This window comes from Apteryx mantelli, chromosome 5 (assembly GCF_036417845.1).
Source record: "Apteryx mantelli isolate bAptMan1 chromosome 5, bAptMan1.hap1, whole genome shotgun sequence".
NCBI classification, from domain to species: Eukaryota; Metazoa; Chordata; class Aves; order Apterygiformes; family Apterygidae; genus Apteryx; species Apteryx mantelli.
In genome coordinates, this window is record NC_089982.1 from 40037087 (window position 1) to 40064071 (window position 26985).

A 26985-nucleotide genomic window follows, 5' to 3' on the forward strand; every position below is an offset into this window, starting at 1 on the left:
ACTGGTATTACCTGTGTGGGCAGAGGTGGCAGAGGGCTTGCGGTTAGATGACAGTTAGATGGCCTTACTAGGCCTTGTTATATGACTGGCTGGTCACATTTAACCATATGAAATGTAGTGTGATGTATGATATTTTTGGTGAGGAATTCTATTTCCAAGTTTCTGAGGATTTGAGTTTGGTAAATAGTTGAAGGACATTACATTTATTTCCTAAATGCACTGAGGCAAACTTGCATGTATATCCATTCCTCACTGTGACTCTCTTAACATTGAGCAATTACTTAACTCACTGAAAAATACCTGAATTGGTTCCCTATCAGATTTATACCTCAAGAGGCTCTTTCCCAAGATAATAAAGATGTAATTTTTATGGCCAGTGTACAAAAATAAAACTTTTGCTTACTTTTTACATGTATGTGTTCCCATTTGTCTTATTTAGCCCTGCTAACATAAACCTCTTTCTTTTCTTTTGCCATAGATCGAAGGTTTCTCTGCAGCTTAATCTGCAAGATGAAGTTCTTACTAGTGGTGGTCTTTCTTGTCTTGTTCTCCTTATGCATTGAAGAAGTCTGTTCCAAAGAGAAATCTTCAAAGAAAGGAAAGGGAAAAAAGAAACAGTACCTATGCCCATCGTATGTTCCTTGTTTCTTTTATGTTTTTGTGTGATGGTGATCTTGCCATATTTTAGCCATGGGGATTACACGACAATTGAAGTGGAATGTGATGCTTTCCACTGAAAGAAGTTTTTGGGGGTGGGACTGAGGAAGGGGGTTTGACCAGTGTCATGTCTGCAAATTCTGTCAATGACCATGTTTATTCTGCAGCAGGTCCTTTGTTTTAATGAAAAGAAAAATTAGGCAATATTAAACAGTTAAAAATGACCATCAGTGATTCCAACCCAGTATCTTGCTATTTTTATGGACATAGTAGAGTGGCCTTATAATAGTATCTCTAGCATCTTACTACGAGTATACCAGTTAAAAACAGAGAAGATCCACAACTCTGATACTGAAATTCAGTTTCTGATTAGCTTAGTTCTGTGAGAGAACTTGTCCTACTCCTATTCTTATTACATGTTGAACTAATGTCTTCAGCATCTTTCATTAATAATTTACAGTACTATAACTTGTATAGAGGTGGACTGATAGTTGCCATAAAACATTCCCTTATGGAACAATCTCTCTGTAAAAATACAGAAATTACAACCTCTGATTGCCCAATTGAACAGGGAACATATTCAGGACACCTATGATTACTTTACATTAAAAAGACTTCCTTTCACTAATGTCCACTATATTTATATTTTATGTTGTAATCTGTAGGATGATGCAAAAGTTTTATTTGTGGGGACTTTTGTTGTCATTTTTATGGCCAGCCTTGGTCATCTTTTTAGTGTTATCATGTAAATATCCAAGAAAAAGATTGATGGAATATAATGAGTTGACAATAAGCATAGAAAAGTACTATGCCTTAAACGATAAAATGGTTTAGACACATTTGAAACATTTTTTTTCTAACCACAAAAGAAAAGGACTATAAGATGAGACCAGCTAGTTGACATTAGTAGACTTTTTCCAAGGAATAGGGAAAAAAGCAGAATAACCATATTCAAGCAATGTTTAAATGATACTTTTTAAAGTTCCCACTCTCTTTAAATAGTGACAGTGATTTATAAACCAAAATTTTTAGAAAGTTTCTAGAGAGGGTGAGCATATTTGGTCTTTTTTTATATCAACCCCAAAGAATGATATATATCTTTGGAGTTGAAAACCTTAGGATACAGGTCTCAAATGTGCTAGTAATTCATCTGAAACATCCCATATCCGTTCTGTCTCCTTTGAATAGGTAAGCTGAATTATGTATGAAGCTTTCTTTCTGAGCTGTCCTAAGGATTTCTAACAAGGAGAGAAATGTCATTATTCCCCAGACAGACAGACACTGAATACTTAGACAATGAGTTACCCAAAGCCACCAAAGCCACCCAACTGGGAACAGAATCCAGATCTTCCATGTTCTCATCCAGGTAGTCAGCATTTTCCACTGTTCTTGACCTGATCTTAATCAGAATTCAAAACATTAATGTCATTTCATCTTGATAAGCTTTTTTTCCCCCTCTTAAGTGCAGTATTTCCTAGTCCTCTGTTCCTGATACCTACCCATATGTACTAGTTAATTTTAAGACCATTGAATATGATGTCATTTGTCACCACTATACTTGAAAAGCATTAAATAAATGCTATAATTTTCTAGATGATATTTTAAATTGCAGCCAGTTGAAGCTGTCTCTGGAAATATTAGCAGAATACAGTATTGTTTGATGTTTGCAGTGTTGTCAGTTGTAAATAATTACCATAGCATTATGTCCTATCAGATTTTTTGAATAGTGAACAAATTGTCTATATCTTACTTGGCTGAAGTTCACAGCTTGAGAAACAATCAGTAATAGTGGAGTTGCAGGATAGCTGTTTTTGTGGCTGGCATCTAGGTGACAGTAGTGTGAATGAGCAATGAAAGTGAGTTGTATCTTGCACAGAAATTGCCTAATGCTTTCTTTGCTTAGGCTACTGATAGGAAATGACAAACTTCTAATCATGAACATAAACTGGTTGCTGACAGTTCGTTACAAAATCCTATAAAATGCATATATTTGTCAAACCAACACACCTGTGAAAACTGAAACTGAGAGTATTGCAAAATACTTGTGCAGTCCTAGGTAAAAAAATAAATAAATAAAAATACAACCCAACAAAAAAACCTCACAGCATTCCCCTTTGGTTTTATAATCTTTAAAGTGCACCATAGATTCACAAAACCTCTTTAGTTGATGCCACTGTACATTGTAGAAAAGGCTTTCCACTCTTAATATTTTTTTCCTGTGAAAAATTTAAGGAATCTTTCCTCAGAAACAAACCAAAATACAATTTAGTGGAGTGAGAGTTAAATGACAATATAAGGGCTGTCCAAAATTGGTCTCAAAGGAAGTGGTTGAAAGAAGATTTTTACTAGTACAGTGCAAATGAAGTCTTTTAAAAGAATACATTGTATGTTTTTTGAAGAAAGTAGGTAGCATTTTACATCATTTATAAGACTGAATGCTACACATACCTAATGAAACCATATGTTTATGAGTTAAAATGTCAATCTACCTTTACTTTACACTAGTTACTAATGCAATAAAATTCAAAGCTTTATTGTCACAAATTACTGCCTTTTGTTTCCTTATAAAATGTGTAAAGCTAAAATCTGCCCCTTCAGGAAACAAACAAACTGGGAATTATATAAGGAACAAATTTCTCTTTACAAACTTTATAATGAAATTCAAATGTATGCAGCTCATTTACCGGGAAAGCTTTAAATCTGATATTACTGCATGGCTTCCTTGGTTGGAGAAAGTGTGTACAGATAGTTTGACATTATGGAATGGATGGTTATAAGACTGGTTTGGTTTTCAGACTTTAGCGTGGATTTGTTTGTGTGAAAACTAAGCATACCTGAATTTTTAGTTTTATGCATATCCGGAATACAAGCTTTTAGCCAAACTTGCCCCTCTGGCATGAAATTAACTACTATTGGAATAAGCTGAAAACAAGCTGATTAGACCCCTCATAAAGAGTTTGTTGTTGCCTCATAAACAGGTGTTTGCTTTCCTACAATTAGGAAAATTCTATTTTGTTTCACAGAGCAAAAATTCTTAGTTGTGATTATTCATGACCCTCTACTTATATGTGTATTTTGTGGTAGTGGCTTGATTGGCCATCCTATTTTCATTTGTTTCTGAAATAGCATTTCTCCCTTTTTTTTTTTATTGAGGGTATTCATGAGCTGATACTTAATCAGTTGTTCTTACTCTAGTTTAATACTTACATAGATAGATGTAAGATTGCACATCTTAAATTTAAATCCCCTTTCTTTGTACCCCAGGCTTTCCAAAAGAAACATAAAATGTTTATACTAGTGTCTGATTCTTGAGTGTTCATTGATTAACAAACAAATTGATATATTGGACCTAAAAGGCCATAAAGATGAGAAGCTGGTTGCCACAGATGCATAGTGTAATAAAATATAAACCTTTACTGCAACAAAATTCTTGCCTTTGTCTTCATGGAAAAGGTAAAAAACAAAAACCTAAAAACAAATCAACCTCCTCAAAAAATTTTTAAGAATTTTATGGACTACTGTCTTCTCTTTAAAAACTTGATTTTGAAATTCACTATACTGATTACAGATGATTTTGATAGGGGTACAGATGTATTTAGTGGCTTGATCTGATTCTTGATCATAGACTATCGGTAAGCCCTGTTGCCTCTGTTATTTACCAGTTGGAGGTCAATACATGTTGTGGCATTTCTGCCGTAATTTATCAGTCATGAAGGAATGGAAAATATGAGCAGTGAAGTGACATTGGTGTTACCAGTGAAAGTTTGGCAAAGATCTCAGGTCTGGAAAAGAATATGAAACAGACAATTGTTTCTAAGTATTAGAATTCTTAAAAGGACTGTGTCATGTACATCAAGTCCAAGTGTGACCTATGTGAATGTTTCAGGCAGCTTTTATCAGGCAAAAATAAATATTTAGTTTAAACAATTATCCCAGGCACAGATAGCTTTTTGAATAGGTATGTATTACGTGCCTTCCAATACTGGCATTATTTTGCAAAAGTGGCCCGATGGCACAGGAAGTTCAAAAAAATACCCCATTTTAGTCATGGTGCGAAGTACAGTATGAATGTTGTTGCGCTTAGGAGTACATAGATTGGCATGTTTGGGATGGAAGATATGGTCAAAATAAAGTTTGTCTAATGCTACTGTTTTTCCTAGAGTAAATTCTTCATAATTCCTCATAATACTTGCTTCTGGTAAACATGTTAGACACTCAACTATAACTTTTTCTAAGAGCACTGCTGAAAAATGCTATTCCTTATATTATGTCATAATACTTCTGGTTTTTATGATAGTGTTCCAGCTGCTGCCAAGATCCTTGGTAGCCTATAGTGTCTTTCCTCAAAAATATTTGCAAGATCTCTAGACAAATTAGAAGAAAAGGGAAGTTTTGTTATGACAGTGTTATAGAAGGCATAGAGGCATGACTGTCAAATAGCAGCTAACAAAATCAGTTACTACTGTGCTCACAATCACAACTGTTATCCCTGCTAACTATAGTTGTAGTAAGACTCATCTGTTCACTGTTAATTGCTGAAGATCCCACAGAGTCTAATGCTAATGCAGTGCTAAGAGTATAACCTCAATCACTGAATCACATTCTAGTGTCTTAATCTTAAGATTCTGCTTTTAAAATGGCATACCTCCTCACCTTTATGCATTTTTTTTCATATAAGCTGGAGATTTTATCCATGTAGATGATTAAATAAATACTGCATGATTTTTAAGGAGACTTTTTACACAGAAAGCAGAAGTACAATTTGTCTTTTGGCTTGTATTCAATAAAACATGTCAGCTACTTCAGAAACTGTGAAATGGCCCTCTAAGCCCTCCAGAAAACTTGATTTGTGCCATCTGCCAGGGCAGAAGCTCAGAAAGGTCACAGATGCCAAGGTTCAATAACCAGCTTCTTCTAAAACACAGTGGAGGATGGTGGAACTGGGGGGTGGGGGGAAATAAAAACAAAAAACTTTAATGTGGTTAGCGTATAGAATTCTATGAAAGTCTGTCCTAAAATTTCTTTTGGTTAACTGCTAGCTTCTGACACTCTCTTTCCATAAAGACTAAAGTAGAAGTTCAAAGCATGTCTTGGGTCTAAACAACTTCCTGTGGACAAGGAATTTTTTTCTTACCAAGTGTTTGGGAATACATGGCCTCTCTATCTGCAGTATGTGTTCATCTCCAAAATGTAAATGGTTGGGAAGTGGAATCACCTCTGTATTCATTCCAATCTTGTAGAAGACATAGTTGATTGATAGTTTGTGAACATTTTCATTTGTAGGTATGATGAATGGGTTGATAAGAAGATGGAATGAAGTTGAAACAAAAACCTGAATTTAGTTGTGGAGGCAGATAAATTTCAGTCATTCGGAAGATAAGTAAATTGCGGAGTCCAGGTCTGGTTCCTATAAAAATTCTTTTGCCCTACAGTAACGGCAATTGGTCAATGGTTTAATTGTTCTGTACCATGTAGCTCTCATGGAAAGCTATGATCTCAGACAGATAGGACCACATTCCAGTAGGTTTTGGAATTTGTATTCGGAGTGGATAAACATGAGGGGGAGTAAAAAGATAAAGCTATATAAGCAATACTTAAGTTCTCTTGTAAAACAATAATTAAATGTGGTAGTCTGTGTCTCTTTCAGTAATTCTCTCTCACAGTGAGTGATGTTTATTTCATTCTGAACAATGCAGTGAGGAGACAATATGACTGTGAGGAAGAGTTACAGACACTAGACCTTTATTTCATATACAGCCTCTGGAATGAGCAAAACTTGGATCTACGGGTAAAATTACATCCACTAAACCTAAGTGTAAGGAAAACCATAGGACCGGACCAAATTCTGTTCCCAGATCCACCAAGAGATCTTTGAAAGACAAGTTTTATAAAATGTACCCCCACTTGTACTTTCTAACCAAGCTGGTATTCTTACGAAGATCCATGTATTATCTGTCTGAGTACTTACCTGTTCGGAAGAAAGGTTGTGATGAAGGGACAAATGTGGGCAAATTATTTTAAAATGTATGTAATCTGCTTAAACATGTAGGTGCTGATCATGTTTCATGTCTGCATGCAATATCAGAGCAAAACAACGCCAGTTTGTGTGCAGAAGTCACTTGGATGGTCTCTTCGCTTAGATGCAGAGATCTCTAAGCTAATAGCAAACATGCTAATTTTAGAAATGGAAGCACTGTTAGTTTGCTATAGGCAGTACTAGGTAGGTTGGATGAAGCACCACGCTAACCTGATTCTACTGATTTTGGGACTGTAATCTCTGTGTCAGGTAGATGAATCAGCTTGCTTTTCTCAGGCTTAAGGAACAATAACAAGGCACTTCAGAACACCGTACAGATACTCCTTACAGTGCCCAGTCCTGCAGATGCTGAAAGTGAAACTGAGGCCGAGCTTAGGTTGTGATATGCAAGATCTGAAGGAGTGACACTAAGTTAGCTGTTCACACTAACTTCTGGAAACTTGCTTACATGCCCACATTAGGAGACTATTTTCCTTGATCTTTCTACACTAAGAAATGAAAGATGAGATTCAGACTTCAATTCAGGGTACCCAAGATGGGTTTCTGCTTCAAATCGTACCATGAAGGAACCTTTCTCTTTGTTCACCACACTGCATTACCTCCAAATTTAGGTACCAAAGTTACATGTCTAATTTTAGGTATTTAGTTGTCAACTCCATTTGTGAGCGCACATAGACATTTATTCAGAGTTCTATGAGTTTTAATGTAATTTGAGTGATAGCATTTTGCATTTGATCGTCATAATTATTCTCCCTAGTAATGGAGATGTCACCCTGTACAGTTTGAAATTGTAGATATTAAGCATACTAGTAGTCATAGAGGTCAGTCAGAGGAATTGTATAATTTCTCTTTGGTTTGTATTAATCTGGTTTTATACTTTGAGATATAGCACTCAAAAAATCAAATGCCTGTAACTCAGAACAGTGATAGTTTATTTCAGGGATATAGTACTTAAAATATATGGTGAGATGGCAGATACTGGGTTTCCCAACACTTATTTTTTATCATTCTCAGATATATACTGCCATGTTATATGACTAAAATGTCAATTTCTATCACACAGATTAGAAAAACTGTACTAAAATCTGTTGTTTCAGCATTAATAAGAAATTTTCTTGGAAATAACTGAACAGTGTGAGTCAGAATATATATTTTTATCATATGCTAATCTATAACTATGCAAAAGTGAAACTTGGTACTAGATCATCCAGGCTATGAGCTCTAAGCAAGAGCTGACAATAGCATATGTATGCTACATCACTGTCTGGCCCGCAGTGTATATTATAAGATGGCATGTCCCTGTGACATGCCTTTTTTTTTTCCTGATAGTCATGCCACAAATGAAAAGTATATTCATGTTCCCTTCTAAAATGAAAGATTCTTTAGCGTAAAGGGATCTTGAAAAAGGGGATCAGGGCAATAAGTAATGAATTAAAACAACAACAGCAAAGTATCTTGTTCCCACTTGTGCAGAGCATTTATATTCCTTTCTCCAATCATTACCCTTACATAGCGTTGCCTGTGATAAGGACTTCTTGTAATTCAGTGATCTCTAGGAGAGTGAATCTAATGATAACCCAAAATAAAGAGATATAATGACTCTGACACATTTGCTTAACACAAATGTGAGGAAGCTATATATATTTCAAACCAAGAGTAATATATGCTTCCTTTAACCATGTGTATCTGCTGATCTAAACTTCTGGATTTTGATCAATGAATTATCAAGATAATTCTCCATTGTCATCAATTTAAAATGTTAATCATGTCCTCCAAAGCCAGTGGTAGAATGTATACAGCTGCATATGGAAGAAAGAGGAGATGAACATCTTACCACATATCCTATGAAATACAGTATTTAAATTAATTCTTATGTTCATCAGCAATACTTAAAGTAACTTCCCAAAGAATGGAGAGAGGCCAGTCATATCCCACAGAGACATCATCCTAATAGACTAACTGTGCTCTATCTTCCTTCTGACTTCTGTGAACACTGCTTCTTATGTCAGGCTTCATACTTTTAAATCATTTCTGCAATAGCTCTCCCACTTTACGCAAGGCTTTGGCCCCCATAATCACAGTGTAGCACTTACTCACATTGTCCAACTAAGAACACTTTACATTTTTATTTTTGGTAGGTTTTCTACTTCCCCTCTGCTATGACCCGAGGATTTTGATACTTGACTCAAAGATGCTGAGAGTCAGGTACAAGAGTACTCATATGATGAGCCCAGATGTACTGTAGTAAGGCAAAAGCAGAAATAATGTTTTTATTCACTCCATCAAAGTCAACAGTTGAAGGAATGCTGCTAGTAGACTGTAAACAGTAGAAGTTAGAACATGGTTCAATATTGAAGACATTGTCTTCAAACAAAGCGTATGAAAAAATATTTAGGCTTATAATTAGTTCAAATGTCCAGAATAAAATTGGTAGGATTGTTATGACAATTATTAAGGGTATTATAATTAGCCTTCTTATTGCATGCTTTTGTGAAGAAAAGGAAAAAACATACTTTGTTTATTCAAAATTGTTATTCAGGCAAAATTCTTACTAAGGCAATTTCTAGCTTTACTATTGCTTTTAAATTCCCTTTAAAAGCAACTGTGAGATTTTTGTTGCATTACCCTTTGTTTGATATTCACTATATCTTAATTAGTACTCATAAATTACTGTGAAGAATGTTGCTGCCTATCCATTTCCTAATGCTTTCTAGCAGCTATGCAAACATTCCACACAAGTTGAAATAAACATATTAAAATTGCAACACATGCTGCAGCCAGTGGAAATTTAAGGGAAATCTTAATTTAGTTATCGGCTTTTCACAAGTGTGAAAATTCTAGATTGTATAGGTAAAGGTGGCAACCGTAACTTTCAGTTAGTGTGAGCATTGTTACATGGGAATCAGACAACCTTTATTAAACAGAAGTACTGCTTCTTTTAGGAAGAAACAGCTTAATTCAAATTCTTTTCCTCTAATGCAGTCTACACCTATGCCTATAACTGATTCAAAGCTTACCATTCCAGATAGATGATTGAGCAGGGGTAGCTGCTTTAGATAAATACCTCAGTGGCATGTATTGTCTCAGCCTGGTTTTCCAAGCACCTAACACATCCTGTTCAGTGTTTAGTTAAGTCACTCTGCTAAACTATGACTGAGAGTGGCATAACTTCTCAGCTTGCCAGAAGCCCCACATACGATTTTTTGACTTACAGATGAAATTTATGTGTTTTGATCAGTTAGGTTTTCTCAAGGAGATCCAGACCTTGAGAAGATGTTTAATAGTGTGCATCCTATTCAGTGGTGGTAATTCAAAGACAGCATACTGTAAAAGACTATAGTGAAAGTATAAATGGTATTCAGCAGAGCTTTTTTCCAGTAGTTATTCCAATCACTTCATTCAAAGTCACCTTTGCAAGATAGTGATTACTGACTCTGTGTGCTTCTACTCCCAACACGAAACAGCTGATACTGTTGCATTTCACTTGGTTCTTTTATAAATGAGCATAAATGTGTGCACATGACACCAGTATAACTTCAAAACACTGCTCAACTACCTGCTGAAAATGTGATCAGGATGCTCTTTAGCAAAAAGCAATGCTGCCATCCTTTCTTCATCCCATCAGTCTTCTCAGGGCAGTAATTCTCCTTTGCCTATTTCTTGGAAGACCTATGAATAAACAGCCTAAACAGGTATTTGTATTAACATACACCTGCAGTGCAACTCATATCTCACAAAACTACAGCCTTATTCCTCTTACTTGAAGAGACAGATAAACCTGTCAGAATGTAAACTGCATTTGTCTTTTGTTTGCTGTTTGATGCTCCCTGTTTTAATTTCTCAGTTTCTCTTTTTCTCTTTTCCTTCTTGCATTTCAAAAGCATCTGTACTTAATTTATGTGTCCATGTTATCTTGCATGTTTCAGATTACCATCATCACTATTTAATGAACTTCTTTATATAATCTGTTACAGAAATTTAAAACATGAGCATTTAGGTGGGTTTGTTAGGTTTTTTGTGGTTTAGTTTTGATATTTTGTTAATACTAGGTGTATATGATTTAGAAAGAAATCCTATTGCTTGTGCTAAGAAGATTTTTCTTTTGTAAATATTTCAGTAGGCACCTAAGTTGTACCTAGGTGTTAAGATCTGTGACTTACAAAGAAGCCTAGTACTCAGCAATGCCACGAAACTTTCAGTATTAGGTATAATACTGTGGTACAGAGTATATATTGCTATCTTGTTCTTGCCACAAAATGGAAGATAGTCTTAACATTTAACTTTGTATTTTCCTATTGTCCAGTCAGTGGTAACTGCAAAAAGAGTGTCCAAAGCTGGTTTATGAAATTTCTGTAGCAACCTGTTCACTAGTAATTGTCAGTGCTGAAAACTGAACCTGAATTTATAAATGATAGAAATAAATTAGTTCTTTTGCATACTTACTGATTCAAATCCAAGTCAAATACAAGCAGCAAATACAAACACAACCCTGGGAAAATTATTTGAAGGTGAATTTAGCAATTATTATTCAAAAGGCTTAAAATCCCTATTCCTATTTAATTACTCTGACGTCAAATTAGAAGAGGCTTATTGTTCATACAATAAGGACGTCCTAGTGGAAGCTAAGATTTATTACTAAAACCAACAAAATGTTAGTTTTATTAGTGGACCATTTATACCTTAATAAATACATTTAGTAAAAATGTTTATAAACATTTTAGCTGTAGCAGATCCAGTCCAATTGCTTCTGCTGTTTCACCTATGTGTTGAATTAAATCAGCTGATTTTAAAAGGTGAGCTTATTCATGAAAGATCTGCAAAGGCTAGGATCTGGTCATATCTCCAGTTTTCAATGAAATAGTGACATCATACAATTGTGACAATTATTAATTAATTAAATTTCTAATAGTCAATAAGGAAGTTGTTAAACAGAAGGTACTAAAAATTGGACATCTTAAAATTAGTAGGGCTAGTAGATTCATCCAATATTTTTTAAAACTAGCCAAAAGCATTTTGGAGAGTTAATATTATCTTCAATAAATCTTTGAATACTGCAGAAGTCCCAGAGGACTTGAATGAAACTGAAAGGTGAGAAGAAAACTAGCAGTGAGCCAAGACATTAGAAAGACTAACCTACAATAACCCATAAGTCTGTCAAGCTGACATCAGTATGGGAAAGAATAATGAAAAAAAGAATTAAGCAGGATAATATAGGCAATGGCAATTGATACTGAGCTATGGAAAACATTTAGGCAATTAACTGATTCATTTTTTAAAATGTGTTCATACATTGGGTGGCTGGCGGTAATAGCGTTGATGCAAATGACTTATGTCTCTGTAGGGTGTTTGACTTATTTTTAAATGGCATCTTGATTATTAAATTAGTCATAAAATGGATGGAAAGGTGATTATGAGACAGGATTCAAAAGTGGAAATCATCACTGAACAGGTTCTACAGATGACATAAATTCATTTACATGACATTATCAGCCTGCTACGTGTTCAGAGTATGTGCGGTAGGGACTGACGCACCCTTAATTTTGCTTCTTGTTACACTCGGTTTCGTGTTACTCTTGTAGGTACATTTGCCTGTCGCAGGTTGACTTTTTAGTTTTAGGGATTGTTTTAATTTAACACCCTAAACAGTAACAGCAAGGTAAACAGAAACCTTTGCAATTCCCCTGCAAAATCAGAGGAGTCAGAGGCCTCCTTTTCCATAACAAAGTTTTTATTAGTACCTGACAATGAGATTATGCAATGGCTCTAACTCTCTGTGAAATAGCTGGCACTGGCTCATGAAAGCAAGAGACTGCCAAAAGCCTCTGCATGTTTTGGCACCTCAGAAGTGCTTGTCAGTTTACTTATGCTCCTAATCTGATGGTCACTAAAAATAGTTTAGGTGGCTGTTTTCTGCTAGTGAAGAAATCATGTCCTTCTGGGTATTTATATTATGAAGGAAGGGAACAATTAGCGATTTCAGTTTATTCACTTTCTCAGTTTTACAGTTAGAGTATATATGAGAGCTTTCACATTTGCTATAGTTTCTTGAAAAATCCTAAAATGTCTCTAGTAAAGGGAGAGTGTACACTATGGAACTGAAAATACTAAGCCTCTTTTGCTTGTGAAATGACCTTTATGGCGTGCCTTTAAAATGACTTAAGTTTAAGCACACAGTTCTTTCTGTCTTAATAGTAACTAATGGACTTCTTTTTACAGCCAGCAGTCAGCTGAAGATCTTGCAAGAGTACCTGCTAATTCTACCAGCAACATCTTGAATAGGCTATTGCTCAGTTATGACCCCAGGATAAGACCAAATTTCAAAGGTTTGTCAGATATTTCCAACTTTTATCTTTGGAATTTAACTTCTGCTCTTTTCACACATGGAAATTTCATATATAGATAATATTTGCAACATACATTTCTAAAAAAGAATAGCAATTTCCCAAAATAGTGTGAAACTGCAGGAGATGTTTACCCTTTTTAGCTGAAAGATAATATATTAGGATTTTGTGATCATAATAGTGCCTGATGCTTTAAGGTTGTTGTCATTATTATTGTTATTATATTTTTATAAAAATATATTTAAAAAATAGAATTAGATTTTATAGAATAAGTTTTTAAAATATCTTTCAGTACACACTTTTAAGTTAGGCTTTAGTATTATCTTTGCTTTATAGTATTTTAAAACACTAAACTTCTCTGCAGAGATCGTTTAAGATGACTTTATAAAATTTGGGATCGGCAGTATCACTATTTTGAAATCCTACAGAAATTAATTACTTTAAAGATGTGTTGCTAATGCAGCAGACACATCTTGGGATTTAAAATAGGTTATGAATTTAAGTACATTTTGTGTTTTTTAAAACAAGTGAATCTTACATGTAAGCAAATGTGATTGATTTACATATACAGAAAAGACTGGAATATACATTCGCTGCAAAACCTCTAACAACTCATACAGCTGCAAGTTATACTTTCCCGCAATTAGATTATTTCCTTGCTGGTGAAAGACATAGACAATTTTATTACCTTACAGAAACTGCAGTTTATCTAAGTCACTTCTTTTGTTTTAAAAGTTACATTTAATTATATGTACATTAAGAGATCTATTATTATAACATGCATATCAATAGCATGAGAAATTTGGAAACCTGTAATCTTTATTGTGCTTTTGAAGAGACCATTTTCAGATGTTCTGTTTAACCAACTTTTATAAATGTATTAAAGTCAGTCCTCCGGAAGATTCCTACTATTTTCTCATTCTCTGTAGAAGATTATTTGTATGTTTACAGCACCAGGCATTGTCACAAAGGATACGTGTCCAACCTCCATTCTACCTGTTCTTCAGCAAAAGATAAGCATGTAATCAGAAAGCATACTGCAGATATTTTTATATTTTTGATATCCCCGCTGGCAGTCTGGTAAAAATCAAGAGGGAAGGAAAAGGGAGGAAGAACATGTAATCTGAACTCGCAGGAAGGTGGAAGGAAAAGAACATTTTCTGACAAGTGGTTTACCCATGTTAAAACGTTCCTCACGCATGACTAATTTTCTTGGACTATACTTCTATTTAAATCTGGTAGGGATAGAGCACCCTTGTCTAGTATTGCTGTGGAGGGTGCTCTGTCACATGTGTTAGGCACTAAACAAAGTATTATGCTTATTACATAACCAAAAGCCACATTTTTAACTGATCTGATTTAAAAATGCAAATTAGTTTAACTGAATAAAGTGAAATTTCATCTTAGTGATTTTTTGGTGAACCAAGAAAACTTACCTGAGTTTGAATTTATGCATTAAATGTATACTGAAATATTGTATGTAGACAAGCAAACTATTAGATTAGGCATATATCACTTTGTAATGTATTTACTGAGTCAACGTATTCTTGTTATATTCTTGTATCTCTTTTATTGCTAAAAATAGGAAGCATTCCACTGAATTAAGTACTTGCAGAGGTGTGAGATCAGATACATGCATATAGTGTGCACACTGACACTGTCAACATATAGATGCTAAATAAATTAGTTCTCACAACCATCAGGCCACTTCCCCCTTCATGGTAACTCTCTGTTAACACCAGATTAAATGACTGTCAATCAGTTCGCACAGGGTGACAGAGGGCAAATGTAGCAGCTGTCACACCATCCCTTTTCAACTGCAGGAATCCTGGCTGTGGAAAAGAGGAAAAAATCCAATCCATCTTCACAGTTGCTGGCTTCAAGAATTTTTCTTGGCCAGTTGTTAATCATTGTAAAATGGAGCAGCTTTGCAACTCTCTTGTCTTGCATCAAGGGCTAGGTAACTGTGAAAGATGCATGAAACAATTTTTATCTGCCTGCCTTGCACAAAGAAGTGTCCTCTTATAAGTAAATATATCATCATAACTCATAAATAGGTAATTTAGAATGGTAGGTCATCATCATGACTTCAAGAGTAAAAAGTGTCTGCCACTAGGAAAGCAAATTGCTTCTATACATTGTACTGTATGCAAAACTAATACTAGATTGTGAATCCTGTGAGAACAGAAAATCATGGAATTTGCAAATGATTCAAATTTATGATCTGGGACATGCTTTAAGCTTAGTGCTCTGGTCCAAGGAATTTTTCTGTTATCACTAGGATGAAAAGAGTTTTCATAATTTTCTTGGACTTTCAATGTGAACAGATTAAACCTCACCTTTCGAGAACAGCATGTCTATATTGATGTGAGAAGATAAAGTTGTTTGAGTCTCAATTACATAGAAAACATTTCACATTGTGACACTAGTGTAAAGGAGCCTCAAATGAAGGATAACTTATCTTTATTGGATTGTGCAGTTTACAAGAAATCTTTTTTTTTTTTTTTTTGAAAGGAATTCCTGTTGATGTTACAGTCAACATCTTCATTAACAGCTTTGGGTCAATTCAAGAGACAACTATGGTAAGACTAAAATTAAAAGAATTTAGTACACTTGCAGATTTTCTTATTAAGTCAAAATTCAGGCTGAGTATTATGAACTATAAAATATAGATGATTGTTTTGATTGTACAGATTGAGAATTGAGTTAATGGGCTTACTGATAGACTTTCTGCCATAAGCCTGTTGTTAATCTGCTTTACTATCTTTTTGTCCACAGATTGTTATAGCATTTAGAATCTGATGTACATGAAGGGAAATCTGTGGTTTCTAAGCATGAAATACAGTTCTTTGCATAAGATATTTAGTTCAGGGGAAAATCACATTTGGTCGTATGAATTAACTGATCTTCATGAGAGTTAGTATGTAGGTTGCTTGGTATATTATTACAGAAAATACTTGGTTTGTAGATGAGACAGAAAAGGACATACATAAAGAAGGCTGAAGCATAAAAGTTCTATGTTTTATACAGATCCGAGGATAGGAGTAGATCATGGAATAGAAGGAAAAGGAGTAAAGGGCTAGAGTATCAGTGTGTACCCTTACTCCTGTTTATTTACCAATGTGAGAGAAGATGAACCAAGGACTAAAGTCTCTAAAAAACGTTTTTCCAGCTCAGTCAAAATATTTCAAAATGTTAATAACACCAAATAATCGTCATTACAATTTTGACTTTTTTGTTTCTACATGAAGTACAATTAATTTAAAAATAGTCATTTCAGCAAAGCTATTTCCAATATTTTGGGACTTAAAGATTTTTTTTGCAGTTTTCTTTCCAATAAATATTGTCAAAAATATTGCAAAAAATTATATTGCTGAAGGTGTCCTGACTTGGGTTTTTCTTTTGTGTAAAAGAGAGGAGAGTGCACCATGTCTTGCCAGCATGTAGAAAGCCAAAGCCACAGCATGCACTTGAACTTGGAAGTTCTGAGGTACTCCCTGATCATAGAGTTTAGAAATAGCTTTAGCTATGGCTATAGCATTGGCTATAACAGCTTTTGAGCAGGTTGGCTAGAAATTTCTGTTTGTTTAACTAGGAGTGAATAAAGGATTTAGATTTGATTGCAAATGATAAGTCAACTAATGTCCTTAGAGGGAAGTGACATTAAAACAAAGAATATAAGTATGCTGAAGATATCCCAAGATTTATTTCCTGAAAACAAAAAAGGAACTGAAGTTTAAAACGGGGCAGGGAGGAAGAGCAGGAAAGTAGGAGTGAGATAAGTGTCTAAGATGGCACGTATATTAGGCCAGATGGCCCTTTCAAGTTTCTGAAATTTATTGTATACTTTAAAAAGTGACTATTACAGAGGCTTTTTTACAATTCACCCAAATCCAAAAGTAACAAAACATGAAGGTAGTGGGTGTGCCTCCAAAAAAAAAAAAAAATTAAGTATGCTCTCCGCAGCAGTGCCTGTAAGCCTGCCTGTGAATTCCTGATCCAGTCACCTACAAATTTACTGAGATATTCTGTAAAATAAGTCATAATCTCTTTCATATTTCAGAAACTTGGGCACCTTCCTCACTTTAATTTATCCTTTTTTTAGATTTCTATGTCCAGCCCATCACCATGATATATAAGCATATTTATGTGAAGTTTGGATTACTCTTTGGTTCCCTTCAGGTATCACATGAAGCATTGAGAAAAGAATGTCGTGTTTTATCTTACCTATATCACTTGGGAAACCCTTCCTGCTCCAGTGGGCACAGGGTCCCGTGGACATACAAGAATTGCTGCTCTCTAGGGGATAGTCTGGTGCTTTTCTTGGGATGATCGAGATAATGTGCTGAACAGTAGAAGCAAGTCTCTTAGTCTAGGAAACACCTTGTTTCTCCAGTGTCACAGGAAAATTGTTTGCTGCATCTCTGAGGCATCAGCTCTGGGTGGGAATTTATTACAGGGTTATAGGAGGACTAATGGAATCACATAAGATCAAGAAAGTTGGCTTACCTCCTGGGTTCAGAAAGGAGTGACATTTGCACATAATAACAAACTTGCTGAAGGTTTCTCAGAGTTGGAGAAGAGAGTAACTGTCTCTATCTCTACTGTGTCAGGTGTTGGTTTTGATTTGTGAGGAATATTGATTTCTTGACTGTATCTCTAAAATTATCAGAAGCTACTAAACTGGTTGGAGTGATATGATTACTGATACCAAAAGGTATTAAATAATACATTTCTAGGTATTCAGTGGATGATGTATCCTGTTGATTCTTGGCTCTGTTGTAACCTCTGTAGGCTGACTGAAATAGCTAAATTTGTAGGTTTTTGCAAAATCTAGCATTTAGGTAGACATGTGGAGGTAAAGCATCCTGTTTGGCCATGCTAAAACCATGCCCTGTTCCATGTCAAGATTCTTCTTTTGGGTGATAGAAGGATGGGAAAAAATAACAGATACTATATTTTTTCCATGGGTGCCAGGTGATTGAAAGTCAGGTGATGGAAGGCCCAGCAAACTAATGGGTGGAGTGCCAATAAAAAAAAACATTAGGCACACAGATTTCCTTTTTTTGTTCAGAAGAATATTAGGAGAGGTGCAAAAGGAAATGTCTTCATCAAGATCTAAGATGTCCTGGACCCCACCTTCTAAGACCCCTCTCTGAAATAGCCAACTCTGGGCAGGGGATTAATGTCTGGTATTTCTAACTAATCAACAGAATCTCACAGTGCACCTGGTTCAGCATCATGGTGGCTGGTTCTGATCATTCCTCACATATTTTAGGAATCCTACAGAATTTAGCAGGCAGGGCTGAACCTGCAAAGGAGGCTAACCATTTATACCATCTTTGTACCAACTTTAGCCAGGCCAAAAATCTCCAAAAACATTGATTCATAGATAGCATGTATTATAAAATCTCAAAAGCATCCTTAAACTTATGTAATAGTTCCAGATTGGAGCTCTTTGGAGCTCTTGGGAGAAAATCTGTTGAAGAACAGTTTGAGGCAACTGGTCTTTGGCAAAAGCACTGGTGTGTTTCCTGGACTTTATATTTCCCTGCTTTACCTCATGTAATAATAATGTATCTCCATCATCTGGGTTTGATGAGTATAGGAATTCTCAGAAGTGTCCAGAAGGGCTCATACTACTAAAGACTCTGTGTTTAGACAGGTTGCACAGTCTGCTTCAGTCCAAAACATCGTGGGATTAAAGCAGGGAACCAAAATGTCAAACCAGAGGTGGAGCGGCAGGCTGAGGTGGGTGTTGAGGAAGGCACACTGCTCATTCAGGGTTAGAATAAAGAAGAAAAGTGTTGCTAGACTGAAAACAAGGAAGGCAGGCGAATGTTTTGCTGAGATCAGGACTTTGGAAGCCTGTCCCCACTGGTCACGAGGAGTTGGTGTTTGGCTGCAGGTAAGATTGATTGATTTTCAGAGAGGCACAGGGTCTGTCTATTCAGACAAATATACCCTATTGAGGGGGATCTGATCTCTGCTGCTGACCCTGCCTGGCCAAGGACAGAGGAAATGCTATTATGACTTGATGTCCAATTCCCTGTTCTGCTCCTTCTCCGGTGAGGATCAAATAGTCTTTTGCTTGCTGTCCTTCTGGTCCCATGACGGTTGTGTTCATAGCTATGCGGCTGGCTCATCATCCACAAAAAAAGAGTGGAGATTGCCTCCCACTGAGGGAGAGTCTACTTAGTTGTAAGAGGAAAGGGGATTTCATTATAGAATAGCACAGACAGGTTTGAAGCAAGACTGGTGGAGGCATGGCATAGTTCCTGTGCCCGGAAGCCTAGATTGCTTTAATCAAACCCTTCTGAAGAAACTGAAGGGCAAACATGTTTGCTATGTGTATGGAAAATGTGGAGTTCATGGTATGTTCTTGAGTACTTGGGAGAATTGCCACATTTTCACACATATACTGGACAAGTTACCTGGAAAAGCTAAACAAAAAAAATCAGTTAACTACGGAGTGAATAAAAATTTGTACAGATAAAACAGAGGAAAGCTTATACCACAGATGCTACCTTCCAGTAAGGTCCCTTTCTCTGAACTCATGTAACTTGTTTCCTTCTAGCTCATTAGCCCACTTGCTTAGGATAATGATCTGACCCTGTGTCCGCAGAGACTATATTCAAGGTTTGTAGTCACAGTGCAATCCTCCTGATTCAAATGGCAAAACACCACTTCCTCATTTACCTTTGCTTTAAAGCTTTGCACAAAAAGTCTTTTTAATATTCATGTGTTTAAAATAAAATTCAATTTTCTTCTTTTAATCTTAAAAATGTCCTTTCCTAATTGATTAAAAGACAGTGCTAATACCTTTCCTTTTTTTTGTATCATCATAGTTCATGTAGAAGCAGCCTTTCATGATATACAGTGTGCTCCAGTTTGCAGGGAGAGAAGTATTGACCATACCCATTTCTGGCCTGAGGAATTTTTCTGGCCACATGCCCGCTGTTTAGCAGGTTACATTTCGGATGTTTCCTAGAATGCCTCCCCCTTCAACTTGCCTGAAAAACACTTACATTCTGTTGGAGTTTCATGGAAAAACAAAACCCTATGGAATGAATGCTTCTGTGATTCTTTTTACCTACTAGTTCTTCCTGGCTCCAATGCTGATGAACAACACTTTTCCCCCCTAGTTTTAGGCTTTTTAATAATTGTTTGACTTTCTTTTTATTAGAAAATGCTGCTCATTCAAAGAATGTTTATAAAATGTGTAGGAGGAAGACAATGTGCCTCATGCAGACCACTTCTTCAGGCCACATTGAGCCTAATTACAGTGCATATACTGAATCTTAAACTTCATTGCCCAAATTTGAAATAACTGGTTGCAAACTTCTCTCAAAATAGATTTATGTGAGAAATGCTGGCAGATCATGCCCAGATCTATTGCCAGATGCTGCAATATTTTATACTGATAAAAAGAAGCCCCTCTGTACTTCGTTGTTTAGGCTAGCCGAAGTTTTGTATCATGACGTCTTTGTTTCCTTTGCCATTTTCTATACTTCCTCAAATGGTGATGGCCTCCCTCTCCACGTCAATAGTTTCTAGTCATTTAGGTAGGTCTGAACCTACCTATTTTAAGTTAACGGGATTTTTCTTCCATTTACTTAAATGGGAGCCAGATCAAGTTCTTAAAATCTCACTGCATCCCATTGTTTGGTATATTTAAGAATTGAGTTTTTTAATAAAGCAAGGAAGGAAATAAAGTTGTGCCCATCTGATCTGATTTCCAGTTCTTATTTTGGCAGCGCATTCTGCTTTTCAGTGGTTTAAACACCTTCTGAATGGGTAAGCTGAAGGCAAATGTTGCATACTGCTTATCTTTTGCCTGTGGCTTTGAGAAGGCATTTTATTTTGTTAAAATTAGAGTAATGCAGTTGTTTATAGGGAGATTAATTTTAGTGTAATGAACAGTATAACGTTTGTGAGCATGAACAATATATAAATACAATTAATATTTATCTCGTATGGTTTAAAATAATTGTTTTCACTGAGACAAGTCCATATGGAATCGGAATTTCAGCAACACAAAGTAAATATTCAATTACTTACATATAATTGAAAAGATCCATTCTGAGATAATGACCTGAATTCCCCCCTATTCTGAAGCTTTATAAAAGCCTTCCAGTATAAAGTCACTTTATATTAATTATTATTTTATACTGCTTCTTTACTCTGACAGAATAGTTTAGGTCTTCATATAAGTAAAAATCAGACTCCATATATTTTTTCAAAAACAGACTGTCAAAAAGTCACACTTCCCTCAGAACTACACATATTAATAAATAATGCTTCAGTTCTTTCTGGATAATTTTGATGTTTTTTTACAATGCAGTGGGGAAAATGGCTACATTACACAGTGCAGTGTAGTACAGAAGTACCTGTGCTGATCTGGCTGGTTTACTGGACATGAGGAAGTGGGCACTGGGTTCCAATTAACAGTGTAAATCAATAGGGTAAATGAATCTGCATGCGATCCTAACCAAGTGAACTCCTTCCTGTTGAGATACTCATGCTAACTCCAACATGGCACTTGCTTTGGACTGGAAATATATGTTGTAGTAAATACAGCAATTAGAAGAGTACTTACAGTGTAAGTTCTGTTTGCAGCAGAAAAATGTGCAGCAAGATGACATTAATTTGTGCAATACACATCCTTTATAAAACTGGATTGTTATATTGAATACATTCACAAATCAAAAATATATCTAGAACCTTCTCTCACAGATAGTTCATCCCTGGTATTTTGTTATTATTGCGAAGTACTAACACTTTTTTTCAGTGCAATAAAAGACATGGCCTGTATCCCAGGATGCTTTGTGCCTAAGAAACAATTTAAAAAAAACCCACAACATATACTGTAAAAGACAACTAGGAAGGCCAGAGATAGAAGTTATCTTAAATACAGAATTTTCTTTTTTAGTTTGTTTTATTTTAACAGTATCCTTATTATTTTTCTGTATGTGGTCTGCCCCGTTTACATATATATAACAAGAGGCATTGGCTTCAATGTAAATGAAATAAGCAAAAAGACTTAGAGATAAGACTGAAAAATCGTAACTGACATACTGGGTCGGATTTTTCCTTTGGATGCACACAGCTTTCACTAAGGACAGAATGCGTGTGGGTACTGTTTTGCCCTGAGACACTTGCTGCTCAAAGCAGTTTTCCCAAAGGCATAATTTGGTTCTCATTGAGCATGGTTCTTCCGCTGTCCATGCTTGAGCAAAACTCCAGCTAAATTCAGAGGAAGGTTTCCTCTGTGTAAAGTCTTGATTTTGTCTCTTTGAGACCAATTCTGTTTCTGCTTTCATACATGCTACTTCATTACTTATGTTGCAAGCTGTCATCAGTAACCCTCAACTATCAAAATGTCCCCAAATCACTCTTATGTGTCCCAAAGCTGTTTTCTGGGCATGTAGTTTAAAATCTGTTATCTACCTGAGCTGTTTTCTGCTTTTATAGTGTGACATTTTGCTATCAGTGTGCCACTTAACCAACCGGAGAGTAAACTGGCATTTACACTTACAGGATGTCCTGATGGAAGTGATATCCTACCTGCTGCCTGTCGTGTATTAGTACTGTTAAGCTGTGGCCTCCCTCTGCCTTGCTGCATGCTTTTCTTTATACCTATATAACATGGCTACTGTCAGAGGGGATGAAAGAAATGATACTGGGGGTAGAATTTGGTCCTTTTTTTTTTAATTTGACCATATTCAACACACAAGTGTGACATAATCTACCTACGTGTAGTAAATTCTATTAAAATCAACACTTACTGATGTCATTTGAGGAGTGATTTCTGTCTTTGTGATAGAAAATCAGAACATAAATCACGTCTTTTCTTTAGATTCTCATAGAATTGTTCTCTTCCTCCATGTGCTTTGGCTAGACTTTTGGCTAGTCTAATGCTTATGTATTCTTCCCATCAGGATTATCGAGTCAACATCTTTCTAAGACAGAAGTGGAATGACCCCAGACTCAAATTGCCCAATGATTGGAGGGGTTCAGATACACTGACAGTGGACCCAACAATGTTTAAATGTCTTTGGAAACCAGACTTGTTCTTTGCAAATGAAAAAAATGCTAATTTCCATGATGTTACTCAAGAAAATATCCTTCTTTTTATATTTCGGGATGGAGATGTTCTAGTCAGCATGAGGTATTTTATTGTTGTATTTCTACCCTTATTTTATTTTAAAGTCAGTAAATGAATTGATAGAATGTATGCGCTGTGTTAGACTTAGTAGGGTTTTTGACTAATATTTATATTTATATGACAATTTATAAACAATATTACACTAAATAATATGCATGTACATAAATCAGAAGAAAATGTTTTAAAGCATATCAGTTAATATCTCAGCAAATACTAGAAGTTTGAAGTGTACATTCATATGTCATATTAAGATATCACATTAAGTAAACTAGTATTATGGGAAACAGCATTTAAATCCTTTTGATTATTGTCTAGATTCTTGGAAGCATAATAAAACGGATAAGATATCTGAAGTAAAAGCCTTCAGCAGAGCAATATAATTTTCACACCACTTGAATTTCTACATAAGTTAAAGAAAATGATGATTAGTTACTAATGAAACAGCAGAAGGCTGAAATGATAAAAATGGTGAATATAATTGTTTTGTAAAACTAATAGGACATAATCCTGATTAGGATCCATGCCTTACCGGATAGAGATTTTTCAGAGGACCCCAAAACATTGTCTAATTTTGTTGCAATTAATGCATTCTATTTTGTGGCTTGGCTTGGTTTATCAAAGGTATACAGTATGCCATAAAAACAATCATTCACCGAAAGCAGCGCATTGGTTGAAAAGAATGTCATGATGAATTAAAGCTTTGGAGTATTTGTAGACTCAATGATCTGTAGAGATTGGGTTCAATTTCCTAACAGTGAGTGAATTTTTTTCCAGAGTGAATTGAATCATAATGCTCTGATATAGGAAAAATAGTTACCTAAATATACTGCAACTTTCTTGCTATTAAGAGGGATTCACTTCTGAAATTACAGTAGTATGAGCTTTTTATTCCTGGAGTAGAAGTAGCTAGAAAAGAGAAAGATGGGAGATTTTTTTTCACGTTCCAAATCAGGATGAGAAATCTCAATCTCAAGACTTTTGCAAACTAGCAATCAGAAAAAAATGAATTGGACAATCAAAACATTTCATTTGGCTCACTATGAAGGTCCTGGTTTTGATTTCAAATGTTTTGGTAGCAGTTTTTGAAGTCTGTAGGAATTATTTCAAAATGGAAAAATACTTCCATCTATAAAAGGAACTTCTCTTTTAAAATATAAAATGTTAAAGGAAACATTGAAACTTTTTTCAGATATTTTTCCAGGTTGGAGCTATTTATAAATCAGCTTATATCAGTGAATAGTTTAGGTCAGTGAATAGTGACTATTCAGTTTATAGAAACTTTTCTGGTGGAAAAATATTCTTCTAAAAACTTCCATGTAACAAAATCAAACTCAGTATAGTCTGAAATTAAAGTCGTCTTCTATAAATATTCTGTTCATATTAGTAATACAGTATGTTCATAAATGATATGTATGAAGTTAAGATTAATTTTTTGAGGTACTGTAGTTTGGAGACATGTTAGTAAGATTTTGTTATTTAAAATATATATTGCTGTGCCTTGTATTTTTAATTTACAATGAAATATCACGTATAAAGGAATTAATCTCCAGTAATCAAAATATATGAATGACAAAACTCATGTGAGAGTAAGTTCTTGCCTGGATAAATGGTTAGTTAAGAAACAGGAAACTGAATGTAGGAATAAACAGTCAATGCTCACGTGGAGGAAGTGAGCAGCAGAGTCCCACAGAAATCTGCCCTGTGGCCTATGCTGTTCAACATGAATCATCTGGAAAAGGGGGTGAATTGTGATTTGGCAGGGTTTTTGATGATACGTAGATATTCAAGTTAGTAAAGATGAGGGATAACAGTGAGAATTATAAAAAAATCTAACAACTAGGCAATAAAGTGAGAGAGGAAGTTCAATGTTAATAACTGTAAAATGATGCATGTAGGAAAAATTATTCTAACTTCACATGTAAACTGATGAGTTCTGAGGAGATTATTACCACCCATTACCTTTGGGTAATAGTGGCTAGTTCTCTGAAAATGTCAGCTAACTGCTCAGTAGTAGCTGAGAAAGTGAATTGAATGTTAGGAAGCATTAGGGAATAAAAAAGAATGTCAAGCCACCTTGTAAATTCATGGTATCCTCACATCTTGAATACTAGATGCAGTTCTGGTCTTCTCACTGCAAGAAGGGAGACAAGGATGAAAGGTATGAAACAGCATCCTTTAAAAAAAAAAAAAAAAACTAAGTAAAGTAGGACTTTTCACGCTGTAAAAAAAAAAAAGATCTGAGGTGGTGGCATAGAGGTCTCTTAATCATGAATGGCACAGAGAGAATGGATGGACATTGATTATTCACTTTCTTTTCCAATATAAGAACTATGGGACAGGGTCAGGACAAATAAAAGGAGACAGTTAGAACGTGTGTAGTTTAGCTATGGCTTTTCTTGCTGCAGGACATTGTGTATGCTAAAAGTTTACGCGGATTTCAGAAAGCAATTGGACAATTCTCGGAGGAAAAAAATCTCTTCAGATCTATTAGATACTAAAACATCACTTCTGACTTAAAAAGTCCTTCAGGTGCCGCTTCTAGGAGCGTGTAGGATATCTGGTGAAATATCATTTCCTGATTGCTCTAGTCTTACATTCTGCCTTTGGCTCCCACTGCTGACAGGATTCCTGTTCGGTATGGGGCTTTGGTTTGGTTATTCTTATGACTTATGTGCATTTTGTCATCTATTAGTAGTTCTCTAATTTATGAAATACTATATGTTTACAACTATACTTAAAATTTTATAATAGATTATTAGAGATACCTAAATTTCGTACTGCTACTTACTGCATTTTTGTTATATTTTTCTGCTATTTTAGAAGCTGAAAATCAAATACCTGTGATTTTTCTCTTATTGCACTCTATTGCTTACAAGGCAGTTCACATTGTTTCTAAATGCCATTTTTGTATTTTCAGATTATCTATTACTCTGTCATGCCCTTTGGACTTGACCTTGTTTCCTATGGATACACAGCGCTGCAAGATGCAATTGGAAAGCTGTATGTAAATCAGTCTGTGCATATTGCCTTCTAAACATGCCTGAGAATCAAACCAAAATGATCAATTCTGTATTGTTTGTGTCAACATTTTTGTAACGAATCTTGAAATTAACATTCACTGATTCCCACAAATATACATTTCTCTATCAAAAATGTTTCTTACAGTTATGGAACCATGCACTCTATTTTTAGCTTTTGCTATCAAACACAATGGCAACTGGTTAGTATTTATAAAAGTATCTATGATAAACTTAGTATAATGACGACACGTTATAATAGGAAGATTCTTTTTGGAAAAAAAGGAACCAATGGTAGTTTTAACCTCCATAATCTATGCTTCTTCGGAACATGATCATTGTGGTCCAATTTATCCCATTGCATTGATGATGGACAGCATTATTTGAATCTCTTGTGATAGTATACCAAAGGAAAGGTATCTGACACCGATACATGGAGTGAATGCACCATGAAACCTTCTGAAAGTGGTTTCAAGATGTATTGTGAATGTAGGCAGGCATCTCTCCCTTACTAATCCTTGGTCTCTAAGTGATTTGATCTTATGAAGGGGTGGCCAGATCTCATTGCTGAAGGACTTCATGCCGTGCTGGAACTTGCAGCTGAAATGTTTGTGAAACCCATCTTCTTCCCCTGTGCTGAAGTACAAGAGTCCCTGCTCCAGTACACTCTTTCCCCAATGCTCAGATTCCTGTTGATCCCACACTGATGACAATTCTGTTTCGCTGAGTAGAGCAGAAAGAAGGAAGTTAGCTTGCCACCAACCT

General features: G+C 35.4%; 1 protein-coding gene across 1 annotated transcript in view; it reads left to right on the forward strand.

Annotated features, from left to right (window-relative positions):
• The first annotated feature begins 510 nt into the window (after positions 1-510).
• The window catches only part of GLRB (glycine receptor beta), a 49428-nt gene continuing 22953 nt past the window's right edge, over positions 511-26985 (forward strand). The window contains exons 1-5 of the mRNA XM_013951590.2: positions 511-632; positions 12911-13017; positions 15550-15617; positions 22977-23206; positions 26121-26203. Of these exons, the coding sequence (XP_013807044.1) occupies positions 511-632; positions 12911-13017; positions 15550-15617; positions 22977-23206; positions 26121-26203 (610 nt within the window). The remainder of the gene's footprint in view (positions 633-12910; positions 13018-15549; positions 15618-22976; positions 23207-26120; positions 26204-26985) is intronic.